Source organism: Pholcus phalangioides, unplaced genomic scaffold (genome assembly GCF_987345545.1).
Source record: "Pholcus phalangioides strain wild (caught in Gottingen) unplaced genomic scaffold, Ppha-v1.0 ptg000007l_1, whole genome shotgun sequence".
Classification (NCBI taxonomy): domain Eukaryota; kingdom Metazoa; phylum Arthropoda; class Arachnida; order Araneae; family Pholcidae; genus Pholcus; species Pholcus phalangioides.
The window spans coordinates 55,336,404-55,358,833 of NW_028301600.1; the positions used below are offsets into that span (position 1 = coordinate 55,336,404).

A 22,430-nucleotide genomic window follows, 5' to 3' on the forward strand; every position below is an offset into this window, starting at 1 on the left:
TTTTTTGTACTGATGGGATCATTTTGTTTTGCAAGGTGTGTGAAACTGGAGTTACAGCTGAAAAGAAATTTACTGTCACACAACACATCGGAAGGGATAAACATAAAAAGGGAATTGAAGCAGCCAAAAAAAGTCTCAATCATCTCAACTCCTCCTTCAACAGTGTAAGCAGTCTACACTATCCTTTGGTCATTTTTTAGAATTTTTTATGTCAACAACATCTGGGCCTTACCGATAACTTTTTTTAATGAAACAGTTGACATTCATCTGACAAGAAACATTTATCATCTCCTTATAAAAACTTTTGTTGCAAAGCCAGAGAATTTTTCATATTTCTCTCAAATATAAAAATTCTAGTTTCATATATAGTAAAAAAATTGTATTAAATAATATAATTTACTATATATAATAATTTATTTTATAATAATAACACATAATATTTCATTTTTTCCTCTGGGAGTTTTTTCTTTGACTTTCCATTGTTGAGGCCCTTCATTTTCTGTATTTGATGAGTTTTACTGAGTAAATGATACAAATGTGCAGTATGAACACTGTAGGTTTCAAACTGTCCTTGGAAAAAGTTCATTTCAAAGTACTTGAAAATCCATGAAAGTCCTTGGAATTTTTTTCATATAGTTTTTGCTATCCTTTCCTCCCCCTCCCAAACTGACATCATTACTTGACAGTATTATGAGCATAATAACTGAAGTGAGTGAAACTACCTCTGTTGTGCCTAAACAGAAACCATTTTTTAAAGAGCAATTTGAAGCTCTTATACTCATGAAAAAAAAAAGTAGGAAGTGCATTTTTAGTAGCTTATGGCAGCAAAACCCATTCAATCAAGATTGAATCTTAAGTAATGTTCACTCTAATTATTATTTTGTAAATTTCACCTGCACCAATCTCTTTCATCTGTGCAATCTGCCACATGCATAAAAAGGGTATTTAGTGGTTTTGCATGCACAGACGCATTCTGACCAGGTGTGGGTGTGCCCACATAGCTTGAAGAAAATTTTTTCTCATAGGTGCCATGGGAGTTTTGATATAAAGAAAACATTGGCAGAGGTTCTTTGGTCAGCAGACATCTGTTATGGCCCACAAGTGCATATGCAGGGATGGTTTGCATTGAATATTCATGAAATACTGGGGGATTTGTAACCTCACAAGATTTCTTGGGGATGGAGGTTCAAGTGACCTGAGCCCATAGGTTCCAGTTCCAATGAGATGCTGTATTTAAATAGTTTTTTAATGGTTTTCTGTGCAGAACATTAAAAAAAAGTATTTCAGAATTGATAGGTCATAGACTAGTTAGATCATTTGTATGATATAAAAATCCATATTCATGATTTAGAAATCTTATGATTTCAATGTTTTGTAGGTAAAAGAAGTAGCTACAGTTTGTAGAAAAACCACTTCAGAATGTGATCTTCCTGAGTACTGTGATGGTCTATCTGAATTCTGTCCCAAAGATTCATATAAAGAGAATGGCTTGTTATGTGGAGAAAAAGAGAGAGATGGAGAGGTTAGTGTTTCTCCATTAGTACCATCTATGTGAATTTCAAACCAATTCAATCTGAAGTGATTAAAGACAAAAAATATGTCTTTATGAAGTGCAGACAATAACATATATATTTATTGAGCATGATTTTAATGCTGATATTTATTTAAATTGCGATATCTTATTATTATATATATATATGACAATTTTGCTCATTACTTCATTTTAATTTTTTGGCTTTCCATTCTAGGCATATTGCTATGAGGGTAGATGCCGGTCTCATGCTGATCAGTGCAAAATTTTATGGGGACCAACTGGCAAGATGTCAGATGCAAGATGCTATGAACAAAATTATAAAGGAAATGTCAATGGCAATTGTGGATACAACCGTCTGAATAAAACATACAAAGCTTGCAATAAGCAGTGAGTAAAATTCTTCATTCAATTATTTTGCTATCAATTGGAATTACTTTTTATCACTTTCAATTTCCACAGGATGATTTCCTTGCTAGTTCAATCCATTTTTTTCCCATTTCCGTCATTAAGGGTCAAAGCATCCCCTTTACATAAGGAGCAGTGTTTTGGTGCTATCTGAATTCCATTTAGTTGATTCATTGACGTTATATGATTTTTCAGTCAACAGAAATTTGAGGCCCTTCATTTTCTGTATTTGATAACTTTTACTGAGTAAATGATAGAAATGTGCAGTATGAACACTGCACAGGGTTCAAACTGTCCTGGAAAAAAAAAAAGTTCATTTCAAACACACATATTAATCTCTTGTGATCTGAGAAATGTTTGTCTGCAAGGTGAGAAGGTTAAGCTACAACTTCTGGCCTCCTGCAGGTTGATAATTTTTGGGGGGGAAATATGTGTGGTTCAACCTTAGCTTCAAAATGTGTGAAAAAAAAAAAATTGGATGAAAAAACAAATTGATAGCACGAACTGAAATCCTGATAGATATAAAAAAGTCTTTCCCATATTATTGGAAATAATGGTCCATTATTGAAATATGATATTGGTCCATTTCATATTTTGAAAAATTTATAACAAGACCAGAATGATAACATTGGTGATTCCAATACGTGGTGTCTACTTCTACTGTATACATGATGATTCAAAACTCGATGTACAAACTCTTAGGGGAGATAGAAAACACAAAAATAAAACAGAATCACATAGGAATATATGACCGGAAACCTCAACCTGATCAGCTGAAGGATAAACGAAGATGCAGAAATGACAAGCCAATAATGGGTAGAAAAACTTTTTATTTGGCGATACTTTACACGAGGACAATATGTGTACACGTAAGTTTCACAACAAGTGCTCACAAAGTGCCACACAACTCCAAGAAGCAGTAGAGCAAGGGATATAAAATCATCAATCCTAGACTTTTTGAAACAAGATTTTGATACAAAAGAATTGATGGCGATCGGATGCGACGGAACTGTTACCAATACTGATTATAAAAATGATGGTATCAGATTAATAGAGAAAGAAATAGGCCATCCCTTGCAATGGCCTATTTGTCTTTTTCACTTCAATGAGTTACATTTAAGGCATCTTGTGAAGCATCTAGATGAATGTTCCATCAGTCCACACAGGCTTCAAGGTGATACCGGAAAAAGTTTGGAAAATTGTGAAAGATTGGTTTAAATTCCATAATAGGTAATCTCTAATAACCTTCCAATAATGGACAGTGACAACAGTGATTTAAGCGCAGATCAGATATATCTTGTGAAAATAGTACGGGCAAAGAACTGGGAATCAAGAGAATTCTAAAAATCAGAAATGAAGGATTATCAGAAGCAGAAATCTGTACATTCCATGTTCCAAAAATAAACTTTTCTGCTAAGCACTATTCTGAACTAATTGCATGTGATCAAGTGCGAGTGACTGAACCACCTATTATAAAAAATAAGGAACTGGACCCACAAAAAATTATCTGAACCTGCTTTTCCATGTATACCAAATTTTCCTTGTCACACACAAGCAGTTGAACGGTGGGTAAAACTCGTAAATGAAGCATCTCTTGCTGTATCAACAACCGAGAGTCATGAAGGCTTCATTCAAGCCAGAATAAAATCAATGAGTATTCTCCCATCGTTTGAAAAAAAGCAGACTATTTTGCAAAAATTTGAAATGTAATAACAGTGTGATAACAGAGGAAGCAGTAGAGGCAATTCTCCTGACACTTATATCGTTCAAACTATGGTTTTTTTGCTTTTATAGTTTGGAACATGGTTATAGTTTTGTCGTCCCCCCTCCCAAAAAAAGGGTTTATTGTATAATGTTTAAAACAATTTTCATAATGTGCACTCAGAAAAGTCTTTTTGCTCGACCTTTAGGGTACGTGAGGCACCTCAAGATATTAAAATATTTTCCTAGATTTTGGTATAAAGTCTTAAAACCTTGAAAGACATCTTTTGAATACTAAGGCAACACCAATTTCCAAAAAAAGTGAAAAAACACCCTTTTTTCATTCCACCTTCTAATGTACACATTCTTGTGTAAAATATAACTAAAGTTTTTCCACCCATTATTGGCTTGTCATTTCTGCATCTTCATTTATCCTCCAGCTGATCAGGTTGGGTTTTCGGGTCATACATTCCTATGTGTTTCTGTTTTTTTTTGTTTTTGTTTTATTATCTTTTTTGTGTGTTAACATATGTTATATTGGGTTTTCTATAGAGAACACGGCACCAATATGTTATGGTGTTCTCCCCAAGATATATTTTACCATAACAATTTTATTTATGAACTATGATCATTTTTCCCCTTATATGAATATCTTTCAACACTTAGGCCAGTGATTCGAATAGGGCATACAGAGCGTGGTTACCTTGACCACAAAATAACCCTTATCAACGGGGAGTGCTAGTGTTCCATCATAATTAACATTTACCACATGAAAACAAGTAAAAAAAAACCAAATCACTACAAGTCACACATACACATTCATAATAGTTAAGATAATTAAATTTTAATTACTTTTCTTCCTCAATGAGATATTTTAACAATACAGCAGCATCATTTAAAATACTTCAAAACTGACATTGAGCAAATTCAAAAGTCTCTTATAGCAGAAAATAAACGCTTTTCCAACATCAACATTTAACAAACCTTTACTTTAAACAGCGAAACAAACATATTGAAATAAACACAAATGGGTGCATTGCCATAGCGATCATTAGCATTAAGACACATTAAAGAAATTTCTACTTGACTGAATAATTCAACGGGGGGGAGTTTGATCTAACCTCAATGAAATCATGATATTAACAACAACTTAACAAATTTTCGGATCACCGCCATGAACTCATAAGAAATGGTGAATGAGAGAGAGAACAAAGAGGAAATATCTCACATACTCACAAATTCCGAGTGACTCGACGTTCTGCCACCCAGGGGTCAGTGTTCCTGCCACAGTTCTTGGATCTCGAATCAAGTTCTAGAGACATCGGGAAACAGGCGGTCTATCCAAGATAGGACAAAACTCTCCGGATCCTTCTCCGTCTCTGCTCTGCTCTGGACATGGTGACAGGCTTCAGGATTTGCCTCGGCAACAAAATGAAGAAACTACTGCGGTAGCAAACTGCAACATCTCACGAGAACGATTTCACATTACTAACATCAAATTTACCGCGTTTTTCTCGACGAGAGAAAACACGGAAGACTGCACCAAGACTGACCAACGACTAACCAAAACTGACTAAAGAATGACCAACCCACCGACGTTTCGAGGGTATAAGTAAAATGAAAAGTGGGCGTGGCTTCGAAAATGCGCACACTTTGATTCGTGGCGTAAATTTTTATGACATCAATTTTGACCAATTAAGGTGAAAGGGCAAGTCTAAAATCCAGACAAAATAACGCCCTGAACGAAACTTTCTTCCTACGGGGAGTCTCTTCTGATCCCAAGGACAATGCATAAATGTTATACAAAAAGGAAAACGCTTAATTATACACACACATCATTAAAAAAATACAAATCAAATTTGACCATTAGACGGGAAATTAATTCCGCGTTCCAATGATAGGTCACATGACATACTTCGACGCATAATTAATGATACAGAAAGAATTTCGTCATATGACAGAGAAAATTAAAAAAATTAATTAACACATGATTTTAAATTCAAGATGACACATAGAATACACTTTCTTGAAATATCTAAATATTTTCCAATCAGAATTATTATTCAAATTCAACGTTAACAAATATCAACGGTACGTGTGTAAGTTTCCATTTAAAAAAAAAAAGAAATTATTAATGAATTACTTAATTAATGATTCCACAAAATAGATCAGCATGTATGTCTCATCCTCTAGAAAATTTCTGATGACGTTGCAAAAAGTTTCAAACACGAAAAGCGGTAATTTTGTGTGTTTCCCTCTGCAAAAATAAACAAACAAACAGAAAAAAAAATATTCTCTCCGCGTCACCTTCGAGATCGGAAACGAAAGTTCGAAAAATGGCCATCTCCTGCTTCACTATCCTGGAACAAATTTAAATTTTTACAAACTCTTAATTTTTTCAACAAAGATGCCTCAAAATCGGTTGACTGTTGACACCAAGGAGCAAAATTTCCAGGGGATTAATTTAGAAAAATCGGTCAAAGTCCACGACATCGTGTGGAAAATCAAAAATTTCGAAAACACATACCGTGTGTACAAAAAAAAAATGTGTGTAACCTACTCGTTTTCCCAACTGAAAAAAAAAAAAAAAAAAAAGGACAACAAACTTATTTTCTTACAACACAAAACACATGACACATAATTATGACACAAAAACATGACACATAAATATGATATGAATAACTCTCGATTACAAAAAACACTATGTCATATGTCAAAAGAGGGGGAAAAGTGTGCCATGACTTTTCCACCTTGACATATTACCGACGGATCTGGAAAAAAAATTTTCACACAGGGAAAATTTTTGAATACGGAACATCCACAAAGAAAAAGGCAGGGTAGAGAACTGAGGATATGTCACTGTTTATGCCAAAAAGAAAATGAATGAAAGAGTGACTGAGTGAGTTGTTTGGCAATACCAAGTGTGGTTTTAGTAGAAAAGAACAAGTGCAAACGCTATACCATTCCATAACTAAATTCTGAGACGAGGAAAAAGAATATTGTCCACGCAGACGAATAAAATCAAAGTGTGTCACCTGAGCAAGTCCATCAAAGTACCTCAAAGTACCTACTTCCAATGTCTTCCTGGCTAGGACTCTGCACACGAACTATGAAAACGTAGAAGAAATGAACGTACAAATACTTCAATCATCAATATGCAACAGTGATCTGGTGTTTCACAGATACGACAAATAAGATCTGGTGTTTCACAGATACCACAAATAAGATCTGGTGTTTCACAGATACTACAAATAAGATCTGGTGTTTCACAGATACCACAAATAAGATCTGGTGTTTCACAGATACCACAAATAAGATCTGGTGTTTCACAGATACTACAAATAAGATCTGGTGTTTCACAGATACCACAAATAAGTAACATTTTAAATCTACAAACCGACTTCTTCTGAGATTCTTTTGATTGTCCACAATCATCTACATTATCACATCCATGGTTAACACTGATTTGCTATCAGAATTTTTTTCTTCGCTTTTGGTTTCCTCCCTTTTTTTTTTCTGGAATACTCAAGTAACAACACATGATTAGTATTCAAAAGGTGACATTTTTCTGCACATATGGACATTTGTTATGCATAAGAAAATATATATTCTTTAAAACATGTTACATAAATGAAAAATACATCCAAGCATGTGAGATTTCCCGTCTCTCTCTCATTCTGGCGGTCTGGTAAAGGTAAACAATGCAACTTGTTACAGAGACATATGAAATAGTGAATGAAAAAAAAAATTTAATGTGGTCTCGAGAGGGGGGTGCTGTGACGTGGCAAAGATGTAGAAATCGATTATGGATTGAAAACCAGGATTTCGATGAGTTGCAATAGCCCGACCTCTGGCTCCCAATCCTCGCTCCACAGTCAAAGACCCTACCTTCAACTGTAGAACTCAGCGGATTAATGCCGGACAAAAACGAACAAGCCGAATTTGCCCAAGCAAACTGGCCCGAACCGGATCGCCAGGGGTTTACCTCGGGTGGTTTCCGGTAATCACAACCCTAGGGTCTAAAGAAACTTGCGAAGTTAAAAGTGAGAAAACAGGGTATAAGGGATTCCTGTTCACCATGGTCACAACACCAGCCTACGTCATAAGACAAATCTTTCAAAAAAAAAAAATATAGCGACAAACATTTTCATGACATATATACTGAATACTTGAGACATGTATCATCTTACAATATTTCTTTGTCTAGAGACACCAATTCTCATGATCTACACATGTTCAATGAACGTCTGATTTTTCCGAAAGTTTGCACTGGAGAGTGAGAAATTTGGGCTAGTTTGACAAATCCTTTCTCTTTTTGTGTATCCCTATGTAGGATTCGAAATTTGCACAGACTCTGTGTGTGTGTGTGTGTGTGTGGTTACAGCCTAATTTTTGAAAGAAAAAAAAATATTTGGCAGCTCAATCACCTTTCCCAAAGAAGACACAACAGTTACATATCATCAATGTATGAAAGAAAAGAAAACTTGAATATGTACGTTCACATATTTATCCTGAGCACATTCACAATTAATTTTGATTATAAACACAGAAAACAAAAAAAATAATGAGTAATTCTTACATCACACATTTTATAGCATGAACGTGAACAGTTCTACAAAACACCAAACCTTTTATATGTCAAATAATTATTACAGAATATACTTTCAGAAACAACAAGTACTCAAAGAAAATTATAACATTAAAACAAATATATATACATATACAGCTGAAATATAATAATGTAACTAGTCCCGAAACCTTGCAGGTCGAACAATACTGGGACGAAGGTTATGAAATTGGTTATGTCTTCGAACAATAGGTACATTACGTCTGGAAACAACAGGCACATTAAATGACTTGAACAAAGGAATGTCACTAAATGACAACAAAGAAGGAGTATTACTCATGTACTGTGTCTCTTCGTTCGACTCTGGGTTTTGTGAATTACTGGACTGATTTTCATCTACGTTAGAGTCCAAAGAAATAGGTGGAGATTTTGTATGTGGTCTTGACAATCTGTCCACATGGACAACCTGGGTATCCTGCTCATTATTGACTTTCTGGATACGAAAACTCACTGGTGACAGCTTATCTACTACTTTGTACGGTCCTGTGTTTTTCTTGAAAAATTTCTTCGAAAGGTGAGGTGGCACTTTAGGAGTGAAAAGGTATACGTGGTCTCCAACCTGTATGTTTTTGTCAACTGCTTTCACTGAACGATTCGACTCTTGGATTTCTGCTGCAACACGAAGATTCTTTTTAACCACTTCAAAGGATTTTGAAAAACTTGATACATGAAACACTTGGACAAGTGGACGTTTTCTGTCAACTACCAAAAGATTAGACGACACACGAGGTTTGACAACAATGGGAATGAATATCTCTGAGTGTGGAGGAATTTTGACTTGTTTGGTTGACCTACCATATGCTATTCTGTGTGTAGTTGACCATTCTTGTTTAGAGTCTGGGAATGTCAGTATCATACCATTTGCAGAGAACGTGAAGTGAGCCTTGTGCTTAGTCAAGAAGTCAACTCCTAAGAGAGCTTCATACAACTGTGACGAACTAGCAGGAATAACAAAAAATGTCTGCTCTACTGTTTTGTCCAAAATTTGGAAAGAAAGAGTGATAGTGTCTTGAATTTTAAGTGTCTCTCCGGATACACCTTTAATGACAACAGGCGTTATATGTGTGTACTTATGAGTCAATTGATTGTTTCGACACCAAACATGAGAAATCAGAGTGAGCGAAGCACCTGAATCAACAAGACATGGGAGTTTACGACCATCCACTGTGACATCAACAACTGGTAGTGATTTGTCCGACTCAGAACAGTCTACAGTCTCTTCATTTGTCTGCACATTGTCTTGAAAAGTGACCCTTCTTGGAGAAGAGGAGCGTGCATTGTTTTCATTTGTGGTTTTTGGTGATGTAGGCCTAGTTTCATGTTTTTGTAACTGTGTATTCTCATTACGTGTGGAGCGTGAGCTTCTGACAGGACGATTCTGGTTAGGACGTGAAAATTGTGGACGATGAAATGGCTGGTTACGAGAAGAGTGTCCACGTGAGTAAGTGTTAGACTGACGAGAGGACTGGTCTCTCAACCTTTTGCGGCATTCTCTAACAACATGGCCACGATATCCACAATAAAAGCATGTAACTGGATGCTTACGAGTGTCACTGTAGGGTACATTATGTGACTGGAAGTTTTGTGGTTGAGCACTTTGAGTAGACGAATGAAAATTTGGTGAACGTGAACGAGTAGTTGGTGCACTAGCCTGAGTTAAAAGTGACAATTCTTTCAATGACTTTTCAAGTGACTGTACCTTGTCCATAAGTGACATTAGCATGTCTGAATCAACACTGTGTGACACTGAGGGAGTCACGTGCGACTGCACCTGTGGAAGAGATGGTTGAGGTGTGGTTTGTGAAGCTACGGCAGCCCAAGCTGTGAGATCTGTCATGTTAGTCACAGACTCAATTCGGTGAGCGATCTGCACTGCAGCTTGAAATGTGGTGGGACCTTGTGTCGCCATCAACTGTCTAAGTGTGGGTTTGACACCATGAGTAAATCTAGAAAGGAGGAGTGAATTCCTCAAGGTCGTGACAGATTCATCCTCACCTTCAGTGACTGGCACTGCTTTACGAGAAAGAGCTTCCAATCTGTCTGCAAAGTCTTTCACTTTTTCATCATCCTGTTGGACTGAACTGGTGAGTTGTGCTAATGTGTGTTCAGGAGTGACATGAGCATCGAAACGCTCAATTAAGTACTCTTTCAATTGATCATAGGTAAGCTGAGATACTCTGTACTCATTTTCTCGCAAGTGTGAGGCCACCTTGCCTGCACACTTCTGCAGTACAAGTTGTTTTTTCTGTGGGGCATTCCAGCCTGCCAATGCAGCAGCATTGTCAATGCAACGAAACAGTTCACGAGCTGAGGGTTCAGCTGTGCCAGAGAATATGGGCAAATTATTATAAGCACCCATGAGAATAGGCCACAGAGCTTGTGTATCTTGTGCTTGTGCCATGGTCAATGTATGTGTGTCACTCAAAACAAATCAATGAGATGTAGGAAAAAAAAAGTGAAAGAGGTCACCCCTAAATGATTCGATCAACAATACCTTGTATCATGTATATTAACTGTTATAACAAAATGATAAATGCTCTAACTCACAAAATATATATACACATATATACTATATACTTTCAAATGAATTTTTTTTTTTTGTGTGTGACTTGCATGACACATTAACAAACTTGATGTATTGCAACAAACAAACAAAAGAGAAACCTTGTTAGCTTACAGTGTGTTGCACTGAGCACTCCAATTCGAGTGGGAACGGCACCAATATGTTATATTGGGTTTTCTATAGAGAACACGGCACCAATATGTTATGGTGTTCTCCCCAAGATATATTTTACCATAACAATTTTATTTATGAACTATGATCATTTTTCCCCTTATATGAATATCTTTCAACACTTAGGCCAGTGATTCGAATAGGGCATACAGAGCGTGGTTACCTTGACCACAAAATAACCCTTATCAACGGGGAGTGCTAGTGTTCCATCATAATTAACATTTACCACATGAAAACAAGTAAAAAAAAACCAAATCACTACAAGTCACACATACACATTCATAATAGTTAAGATAATTAAATTTTAATTACTTTTCTTCCTCAATGAGATATTTTAACAATACAGCAGCATCATTTAAAATACTTCAAAACTGACATTGAGCAAATTCAAAAGTCTCTTATAGCAGAAAATAAACGCTTTTCCAACATCAACATTTAACAAACCTTTACTTTAAACAGCGAAACAAACATATTGAAATAAACACAAATGGGTGCATTGCCATAGCGATCATTAGCATTAAGACACATTAAAGAAATTTCTACTTGACTGAATAATTCAACGGGGGGGAGTTTGATCTAACCTCAATGAAATCATGATATTAACAACAACTTAACAAATTTTCGGATCACCGCCATGAACTCATAAGAAATGGTGAATGAGAGAGAGAACAAAGAGGAAATATCTCACATACTCACAAATTCCGAGTGACTCGACGTTCTGCCACCCAGGGGTCAGTGTTCCTGCCACAGTTCTTGGATCTCGAATCAAGTTCTAGAGACATCGGGAAACAGGCGGTCTATCCAAGATAGGACAAAACTCTCCGGATCCTTCTCCGTCTCTGCTCTGCTCTGGACATGGTGACAGGCTTCAGGATTTGCCTCGGCAACAAAATGAAGAAACTACTGCGGTAGCAAACTGCAACATCTCACGAGAACGATTTCACATTACTAACATCAAATTTACCGCGTTTTTCTCGACGAGAGAAAACACGGAAGACTGCACCAAGACTGACCAACGACTAACCAAAACTGACTAAAGAATGACCAACCCACCGACGTTTCGAGGGTATAAGTAAAATGAAAAGTGGGCGTGGCTTCGAAAATGCGCACACTTTGATTCGTGGCGTAAATTTTTATGACATCAATTTTGACCAATTAAGGTGAAAGGGCAAGTCTAAAATCCAGACAAAATAACGCCCTGAACGAAACTTTCTTCCTACGGGGAGTCTCTTCTGATCCCAAGGACAATGCATAAATGTTATACAAAAAGGAAAACGCTTAATTATACACACACATCATTAAAAAAATACAAATCAAATTTGACCATTAGACGGGAAATTAATTCCGCGTTCCAATGATAGGTCACATGACATACTTCGACGCATAATTAATGATACAGAAAGAATTTCGTCATATGACAGAGAAAATTAAAAAAATTAATTAACACATGATTTTAAATTCAAGATGACACATAGAATACACTTTCTTGAAATATCTAAATATTTTCCAATCAGAATTATTATTCAAATTCAACGTTAACAAATATCAACGGTACGTGTGTAAGTTTCCATTTCAAAAAAAAAGAAATTATTAATGAATTACTTAATTAATGATTCCACAAAATAGATCAGCATGTATGTCTCATCCTCTAGAAAATTTCTGATGACGTTGCAAAAAGTTTCAAACACGAAAAGCGGTAATTTTGTGTGTTTCCCTCTGCAAAAATAAACAAACAAACAGAAAAAAAAATATTCTCTCCGCGTCACCTTCGAGATCGGAAACGAAAGTTCGAAAAATGGCCATCTCCTGCTTCACTATCCTGGAACAAATTTAAATTTTTACAAACTCTTAATTTTTTCAACAAAGATGCCTCAAAATCGGTTGACTGTTGACACCAAGGAGCAAAATTTCCAGGGGATTAATTTAGAAAAATCGGTCAAAGTCCACGACATCGTGTGGAAAATCAAAAATTTCGAAAACACATACCGTGTGTACAAAAAAAAAATGTGTGTAACCTACTCGTTTTCCCAACTGAAAAAAAAAAAAAAAAAAAAGGACAACAAACTTATTTTCTTACAACACAAAACACATGACACATAATTATGACACAAAAACATGACACATAAATATGATATGAATAACTCTCGATTACAAAAAACACTATGTCATATGTCAAAAGAGGGGGAAAAGTGTGCCATGACTTTTCCACCTTGACACATACAAACTTTTAGGGAGGTTGAAGAGTTTTGAATCACCCTTTATATATTTTTTAGATAAATATTTCTTGATTTTCACTCATATACCTCTCTCACTTATGCATATCTTTTTCTTGTTGCTCCGATCATAAGTGAGAGATCACTGCATTTATAATTCCTGAACTATAACATAATTATGTGTAATTACACGTGGCCATCCTAATATGACATCAAATTTATATCACTATCACGAAATGGTATCAAAGTTGTACACATTCACCATGAAATTAGCTATCTACAACCTTAATGCTATGTTCAATTATGGATTTACTGAATTGTTTATGAAGACTGAGAGACTAAAAAAACATGTTCACAAGGAATTTCAGATCTACTAACTTCAACAATATTGAAGATGAAAAAAAGAAAACAGTAAAGTATTAAATAATTAATTGAAATACATTTCACAACAACATTTCTATACTATCACTCATTTTTTATTTACGTTATATATGTATATACAGTAAAACCTCGATAAGTCGTCACCCCAAGTTATCAAAAAATTATGATGGCTTAAGCCGAGTGACGACTTAAGCAGAGTGCCGTCAGTTTCAATGTGCAATGTTGTGAAAATCATATAAATTTAAAGTAATATGACATTTATTAAAATGTGAATCAAAATAACAATATTAATAAAATTTATAGATTGCGAAAGAAAAAATAATAGCAATTTTTTACCTTTTATTATTTGAATTATTGTGGTAAAATGTACTGTACGCTTTGATTTATACTAGTAATTTTTAATTTAGACTAACAGAGCAACTGTTAGTCTAAAGCTATAAGTAGCTTTTCTTCATAATAGAACTCTCTATTGCACATTAATTTTACATAGACATCAAATTTAATTTTAGTATTTTAATTCTTCATCAGTAGTTCATGATACAAATACAAAGTAATCTCGAACACTTTTGACTTGGTGGAGGGGCCCTAGGCAGGGAAAAGTAAACAGAAGACCAACTTTGGAAAAAATGTCTAATTTTTTTAACAAAGATATTTTGTTTAAATTTCAAGCCCTAAGTTAGGAGAGCCCATGCTTTCTATGATTATTTATTATCTGTGTCCGTTGCACTTTGACTTGATTAATTTGATTCTTTGATTTATGCACTATGTGTAATCTTTGACGTATCAATAAATTTTGGTTTTGCCGGAGATGCCCTGGTCCTCCCCCCTGGGGGCCGAAGTGCTTACGTTGCTTCTTGTGACAGAGCTTGGGTGTCTCGCGGTTTCCCCAGTTTCTCCAGTAGAGCCCATGCAGAAATGAGATCTAGCTTGAACAGTTTCCAACGTTCCAAAAACCTCAGTCGGCAAATGAACTTCCCCAGCGTAACTTTCGTTACTTAAACTGTTCCGTTTGGATATGTAGGATTTTATGGTGACTTTTAAGCATATGGCAATGCTATTAACACACTCTTTTTTTAATGGTCGCCATAAAAATCATTTGTTCCACTATCTCAAATTTTTTCATAGTGACGAGTTAACCAAAATTAGCGACGAGTAAATGAGGGTTTAATAACATTGTTGTCTATGAGAGGTGGAAAGGCCTGAAGAAAAATGACGACTTAACCGGAGTGACGACTTAAAGAGGTTTTACTGTATATTAAGAATAATAATAAATATATTAAGAATTTCAATATAATTCTCCCTTGTTAAAAAAATGTCTGAACAGATGTATACAATAAGTTTTGAATGTTTTACTACCAGTTTTCAATTTGAATGTTGTAAGTAACACATAAATTCATTTTTTTAGAGACATTCTCTGTGGAATGCTTCATTGCACCCATCTCAATGAGAAACTGGAATTTGGCATGGAATCTGCTGCTATTTTAGCACGATCTTTTATCAGTGTTCGAGGAAAAATTTTTACTTGCAGATCAGCTATTGTTGACCTTGGATTGTACAATGTTGATCCGGGCTTAACACCAAATGGTGCTAAATGTGCTAAGGATAAGGTTGAATATTCTGTTTTTCTTCTAAATAATTAATTAATGTATTTTATTATTTGCAAAATAGTAACTCATCAATAAGAAACAAGAATCAGAAAGAGTAAATAAATAAAAATTGGTTGTTTGACTTGCAAGTGGTTTCCAGGCTGTTAGGCCATGGTCTAAGGCATTTTCTTCCTGATGTTTTGCCCACATCTGTGGCAGGCATCTTCTGAGGTTAAATGCACATGGGTCTCCATGTCAAGCAACAAAGGCTTCATACGAAGTACGAAAGCCTAGGTAACCAAGCGGAGATCGAGATGTAGTTCGGAAAGAAAATTCACATTCCTCTGTGGGGAGTCGAACCACCAATCTCTCACTGTCTGGGTGAGTGTTCTAACCATTTAACTACAGAGGACAGAAATTTCCCTTCCATAGAGCGTATGTATGAATGCTGAACGGGACTGCGCATGGACAGCCTCCTAGCTCAGCTAATAGCTCTTACGACATTAGCCCCCAGATAGCGACATATAGAGATAAATGATGTCACTCTCCGCTGTTCATACGGAGGAGGCTGTCCACGCACTGTCCCATTCAGCATTTATACATATGCTCTAAGAAAGGAAAATGTCTGTCCTCTGTAGTTCAATGGTTAGAACACTCGCCCAGTGAGAGATTGGTGGTTCGATTCCCCACAGAACAATGTGAATTTTCTTTCCGAACTACATCTCGATCTCAGCTTGGTTATCAAGGCTTTTGTACTTCATATGAACGGCAGAGAGTGACATTGTTTCTCTCTAAAGGCTTCATACATCTAGTGTTGTAGACATGTTCTCTGTCTATATATCTTTTACAGAGCATAGAGATTGCACTAAATTTCTGGTGGGTTTGAAAAGGAGCTTAATGTTGAACTCTTCCAAAACCCTCCCAATGCAATTGGTGACTTCCTGGACGTATGGTAAATAGGCTTTTTGACTCTGGGTTCCTGATTTCCTTCGTTAACGTTGTTTCTCATTCAAGGTCATGTGGCTCTTTGAATCTCTTTTATCGTATAACAGTTAGCTTTAAAGGCCTTCTGTAGATGAATCAGTTCTGTGTCTAGATGTTGCGGCTCACATGGTTACGTCACCAGTGTCTTTAGCATGCTTCTCTTCTGTCTCAAATGGTGATTGGAGTTTTTGCAGAAATACTGGTCTGTATGAGTAGATTTCCTAAAAATGCTGTGCTCCTAAGCGGTTGTCATCAGTTCTGTTCACCAGGACATCCAGAAACTCGATCTGTGTATTTTTCTCAGTCTCCATTATGAATTTGATAGCTGTGTGAATATTGTTAAGATGTTCCAGGAATCTTCGTAGTTTGAGGTCTTTCGATTCTGATGTCGTCAGCTTCTTCTTTCAGGCAACGCTTTTATTGCAGCCTCCATATTCACAATGATTCAATTACTAATCAGAAATAGTAAGTTACATTAACAATTTGTTAATTCAATTTTATCATTAAAGTACATTAGCCATGATCTTGATATGTTTTAGAGAATGATCGCACCCATTTATGTCGATAATGATCCCTTGATCTAATAGATCATCACAACTTCACTGCAGGATCTGAAAATGATCGAGTAATCAAACCATTCTGGAGGGTGAGAGTTCATGATCGCAAGTCCGGGACCAATCAAGCAGCATTGAAGTTGTAGAACACATACATCAGCATGTTAGTAGATCAGCAAGATGAATGCATACTGGATCATTCCAAATGATCTCATCGGATGATGGCCATCATTACTTGTAATCAGCTCTGAAGAGCACCCAGGATGATCAACATTTTAGCAGCTAGACGTATTTCACAACGTAAGAGGATATCACTTATACAGGTTGAACCACTTCATCTCAACTAAAACATTTACAAGTACATTGATGAATGGATCTCAGAAAACACTATTACTAAAAACAAACCACCTGGACCATCCGGAGTAGTAATTTGTGTTTCACCTTGAAGATAATTAGTATCACATAGTTAGAAGAATCACAAAAACGTTGTGTTGTTAGTATGTACATTAAGTGAAAAGCATCTGTCTTCCACAACACTACAAGAGCAAGTCGGAAGATGAATGTCATTGCTGTTTTCTACTCGAATTATTTATAGCTAACGGGAACTGGTGTGATGTTCGACCAATTGATGTGTGGCTGACCTCCAGCGCATGAAGAAATTTATGGCATCATTGACATATTTTACATATGAACACATAGCATTGAATATATGTTTTGAGCACTATTGTAATTTCGGGTGACAACAATCTAGACAAGATGAGGAATCCATGATGTCAACATGGCTATCATTATTGAGATCATGAGATTATTAATACGGATGGAAGTCTGTGGATGTCTTCTGTGAGCTGTGAGATAAGTTATTTCAACATATTTTCATTACATACATTATTTCACTACATTAAATTATATCGTTATACATGAAATTATTCATGAATCCGATGGCACAACCGGATCCTCTCCCGGGAAATCAACTAGATGTCACTAGGAGGGTTAGTGATCGCATGACAATGAATAGAACATACAGCCCAAGAAGCGATATGTTACACTGGTCATTTCAATAGCAATGAATCAGTGAGTGAGTGATGGTGTTTGATTTTCTCTTTATCAAATTTTCTTATCTGATGCACTCTGTGTTTCTTTCCTTCCTTATTTCTATTGCTGTGTATGTTAAGGAGTCTATTTTTATCCAGTCCATGGGTTCTAGTAAGTTGCTCAGTTTCAGGTGCATCAGGAACAGTTTAACATTGACTTTAGCGAGAGCTCAAAGAGTTGCATGGATCCTTTCACGAAGGAGTGCCTCTTCAGCACCTTATCCTAAGCCTATTTGTTGTACATCCAGAAGGTCACCAATTGAATTAGGAGAATTTTGGAAATGTTCACCATCAAGCTCATTTTCAAACCCACCAGAAACTTAACACATATGCTCTACAAGAGATCAGAGAGTCCCTCTTTGCATGGCAGGTAGGTGTTTACCGGGTTCCATGCTCATGTGGAAAAGTATACATAGGAACAACAAAAAGAAGTACTGCTACAATAACTAAGGAACAACAAAAAGAAGTACTGCTACAATAATTAAGGAACAACAAAAAGAAGTACTGCTACAATAATTAAGAAACAACAAAAAGAAGTACTGCTACAGTTATTAAGAAACATCAGAGAAGCTGCTGTCTGGGAAAAAGGGAAAGTTCAGTCATTGCAGAATATATATGGGAAACCAGCACAAAATTAAATTTGAAAATACAGAGATAATATCATCGGAGGTGCACTGCCATGTTTGTCTTCATAGAGAAGCCATTGAAATATTCAAGCACCACAACATAAATTGAAAGGAGGAGATGAAGGTGCACCCCACTAGGGTCCGATTACTTCAGTGGTGCAGAGAGCTGAGATGTGCCCTCAATGAGAGCCAGAGAAGAAATGACCTTTACAGCCAATCACCACTAGGCACCACACACAGCCAATCAGAGCACAACAAACCAGCCATTGTCGTTCTGTGGCTGATCAAGACTCAGAAGTATATATAGAGAACATGTCGATATGACACTAGATGTATGAAGCCTTTCTTGCTTTTCACGAAGACCTATGTGCGTTTAACCTCAGACAATGCCTGTCAAAGATGTGGGTGATTTGTCACGAAGAAAATGCCTTAGACCATGGCCTAACAGCCCGGAAACCACTTGTAAGTCACTGAATGCTAGCCATGAAAGTCTCAGACAATAATTTTTTATTTGTTAATTTGTATTTTCAAATCATGAGGCTAAATTGTAGAATCTGTCAAATAAAAATAACAAAAATCATGCAAAAATATGACAACATGCAAAATATAAACAACAAAGACATTTTTTCATCATTAATCCCCAAATACAAATACAAATACAACGCCACAACAGGCAAAATGCCCAACGAGGTGGCTGATAAAAAGATGCCCATAAAAATATGGTTGTCATATGTTTCAAAAATACAGCAACCCAATTAAAAATGCAATTAACACAAATTACAATTACACTTGGATTATTTTACAAAAATTTGACACATGTAAATGAACTGAAAATTTTTTTAGATTGGTGGTGTTGTCAATTTGAATGATAGTAAATGATACAAGTTTTTTAACCAAGAGAATGCAAATTATTAATTGTCGTTTTTGATATTTTAAATTAATCAAGTTATTAACATTTCTGAAAACGTAAATACATTTGTGAAATTTATTTTTACAGATGTGTATCAACCAAAAGTGCATTCCAGTTGATGTTGTCAGAAAAACAAAATGTCCTCTTGATTGCAATGATAATGGGGTAAGTGAGAACTGATTATTTTTAAAAAATGATTCTATATAAGAATGGCTCTTTTAGCTATGATATTTATACTCCAAAAGGAAGTGCCTATAAACAACAATATTGGCTGGAGCTCTACCTAGAATATATTTAGTTTCCATCAAATATACCGTACTACATGAAAATCTTTACACAGTCTATGCTTGTTTTTACAAACTTGAATAAATTTAAACAATTAGCTTGCTAAATCAAAAACTTGTGAATGGGAAAAATGAAACAAAAATTACAGATCAGAAATTTGTGTGTCAGTCACTTTTTTTTTTGAAACTTTATTGTGGCCTTGTGGTAAGATTCCATGGAATTATAAGCAGAAAAAATTTTAACATTGTTGAATGATTCAACAAGTTGTCATGGCCGTAACAGATATACAATAGCTAATCTTCGTATAAAGGGCTATTCAAGTATTATGTAAGTATTCCAGTGTTGAAATATTGGAGAAAGGTACACTTGACTGACACAAGCTAGCAAATATTTTACAAACGTTCCAGTTGCAGACATACCGTGATGCTTGGCTGGAAAGCAGATTGCCATCACGTTTTAAAGAATCTGAATAGCTTGTTTAGAAGAGTCATTTTTTTTTATATAGGACTCTTTTTTTTTCTTTTTTTTTTATTTATTTATTTACTAAATTTAATGATTTATTTTATATTTCTGGAATGGGGGGTAGCAGAACACAAGTTGAAAACCATTGCCTTATTTCATTACCTGCATGCAGTTGGTGTCAAAAGAAGAGGTGGTTACAGTAATATGAATAGACTATATATGTGAAATCACAGAAAAAATTGTGTCAGAAAAACATGATCAAGCAAAAGCAGAATGAGAAAAAATAATCTGTGCTAATGCCTTTTTTTACTCATTAAAAATTTGCTATCATTATTTTCATGTGTATATACAGTGAAACCCCTATCTAAGATGGAAATCTGTCCTAAACAGAATACAAATATAGTCCATTCAATGATTAGTGCTTTTATTTGCACCTTTATAAAATGGAAATCTGTCTAAAATGGAATATTATTTCAGTCTGTAGACGTTCCGTTTCATACAGGTTTCACTGTATATGTATCCCTTAAAATCAGAATATAAAATAAAAATTGGAATGTTATAGAGTTGTGAAATTTAAAATATATTTAACCTGTTTCTGACGTAATATTACATTGGGAGTTAAATGGAAGAAATAGAAACACCAATCCTTCACTGCTATTTTTATGCCGTGTGTGCCTAACAAAGCAGCCCTGAAAACACATTCTTTTTTCACTCACAAAGGTCTTTTCCCCACTCATTTTTGTCCTAGGGGATGTGCTTTAAAATAAATTCATTGAGAAAAGATGCAAACATATGCCAATGCACTTTTTCTATGCACATTTTCTGTTCTCAGAAATCATATGAAGTGCTATATAAAATAAAATATAATTTGTTTTTTCCTTAAATAATATGTGTGATGACAATAACTGTTGTTAGTTTTTGACGTGATGTTGCAGTTCCTTGACTTACCTACTTTCATTCAAATGAACTCAATGGATTAGAAATTCAGGGACACTGCAACAGAAAAAAAGAAATCATGCAAATGTTTGAATTAACCGTATAATTTAATATTTCATCTGGCTTCTCCCCTCCCTGAGATGGGTTAAAGCTGTAGCAACACATGGCCCTAAGCTTTCACAAGCTCTGTACTTGTGGAAAAGAAATGCTCGTGGTGCTCCTTGGAGCATCAAGAGTGATCAATGCACGTGTCTGATTTCATGCTCGTGAGTACTTGATCAACGCTTCAATTGTACACCTTATAAAAATTATATTCAATGATTACAATTAATGCAGATTTCAGGTATATGAATGTTGAAGTTGCTGTATGATATGCTCTTCATTTGATGATGGGTATAGGCCGCGCTCACCACTCAAGAAAGGTTGAGGACCCCGATCTATGACAATGATTATCCAAATCAACAGAGGGCCATGTTATACAGGCCCTCTGTAGATGTTGCAGTAAAATACCCCCTCCCACCTTGGCACTGAGAACTTTTATTCCATTACGAAGTGAAATACTATGCATTATACAGTTTCATTCCATGCCCTCCCTCCCACAGAAAAGTCCGAAAATGGGGAATGATCATTATGGCAAGTTTTTCCATATAAGAAACTAGTGAAAACCATTCGTATTGGTGAAAGGTGTCCTGAATCGGATCTGTGCCACTATGCATAGTGCAAGAATTTGAAAGCTCTTATCAAAACTAATTGATCAAAATGAATCTACACTTTTCAATAAAAAAAATCACATAAATGGTACATTAATATTCAGCCCTTGAAGGTAAATACCAACATCGGGTCTTGATTACAAGTTCCTACTGAGAACATAATATTCTTGTCTTTGATTTATGCGTGCTTACAAAAAAACTGATGTTTCATGCCACTTTCAAGCTCTGCAGAAAACTATAAATTCACCAAATATTTACTCAACGTCCCCCAGTCTCAATGTACTGTATCTATATTGTTATCATCTATTGTTGTGTTATCTTAAACCTTCTATTGTTATTGTATATTTATCTCTACACACAAATAGCATCATGAAAACAAGTTTTGAATCCACACACAGGAAAAAAATACAACTAGACATCTCTTTTTTTCTTCCTTATTACTCATTAATGTAATCGTATCTTCCTTTTTTGGCTACTTTCTGCTCAGAGAAACCTGAAATATATTTCGTTTAAAAAATTGATAGGATTCATGACATGCGACGGGTTAACACAAAACTTACCCAAATAAAACTCTACATTCTCTCATTTTTTACATGATAATGTCATTGCAAGTGATTTCCTAAATTTGAATTCCTTATGTATAAAGATTAATTTGAAATTTTATACTTTAATGTATACGATTTCTTAATTT

The 22,430-nt window shown here is 35.5% G+C and overlaps 1 protein-coding gene across 2 annotated transcripts in view; it reads left to right on the forward strand.

Annotated features, from left to right (window-relative positions):
- Positions 1–22,430, forward strand: part of Meltrin (disintegrin and metalloproteinase domain-containing protein meltrin) — a 143,662-nt gene that overhangs the window by 115,780 nt on the left and 5,452 nt on the right. For both annotated transcript variants that reach the window (XM_089233569.1, XM_089233570.1), the window contains exons 14-17: positions 1,379–1,522; positions 1,749–1,921; positions 15,001–15,202; positions 19,434–19,511. In XM_089233569.1, the coding sequence (XP_089089695.1) occupies positions 1,379–1,522; positions 1,749–1,921; positions 15,001–15,202; positions 19,434–19,511 (597 nt within the window). The remainder of the gene's footprint in view (positions 1–1,378; positions 1,523–1,748; positions 1,922–15,000; positions 15,203–19,433; positions 19,512–22,430) is intronic.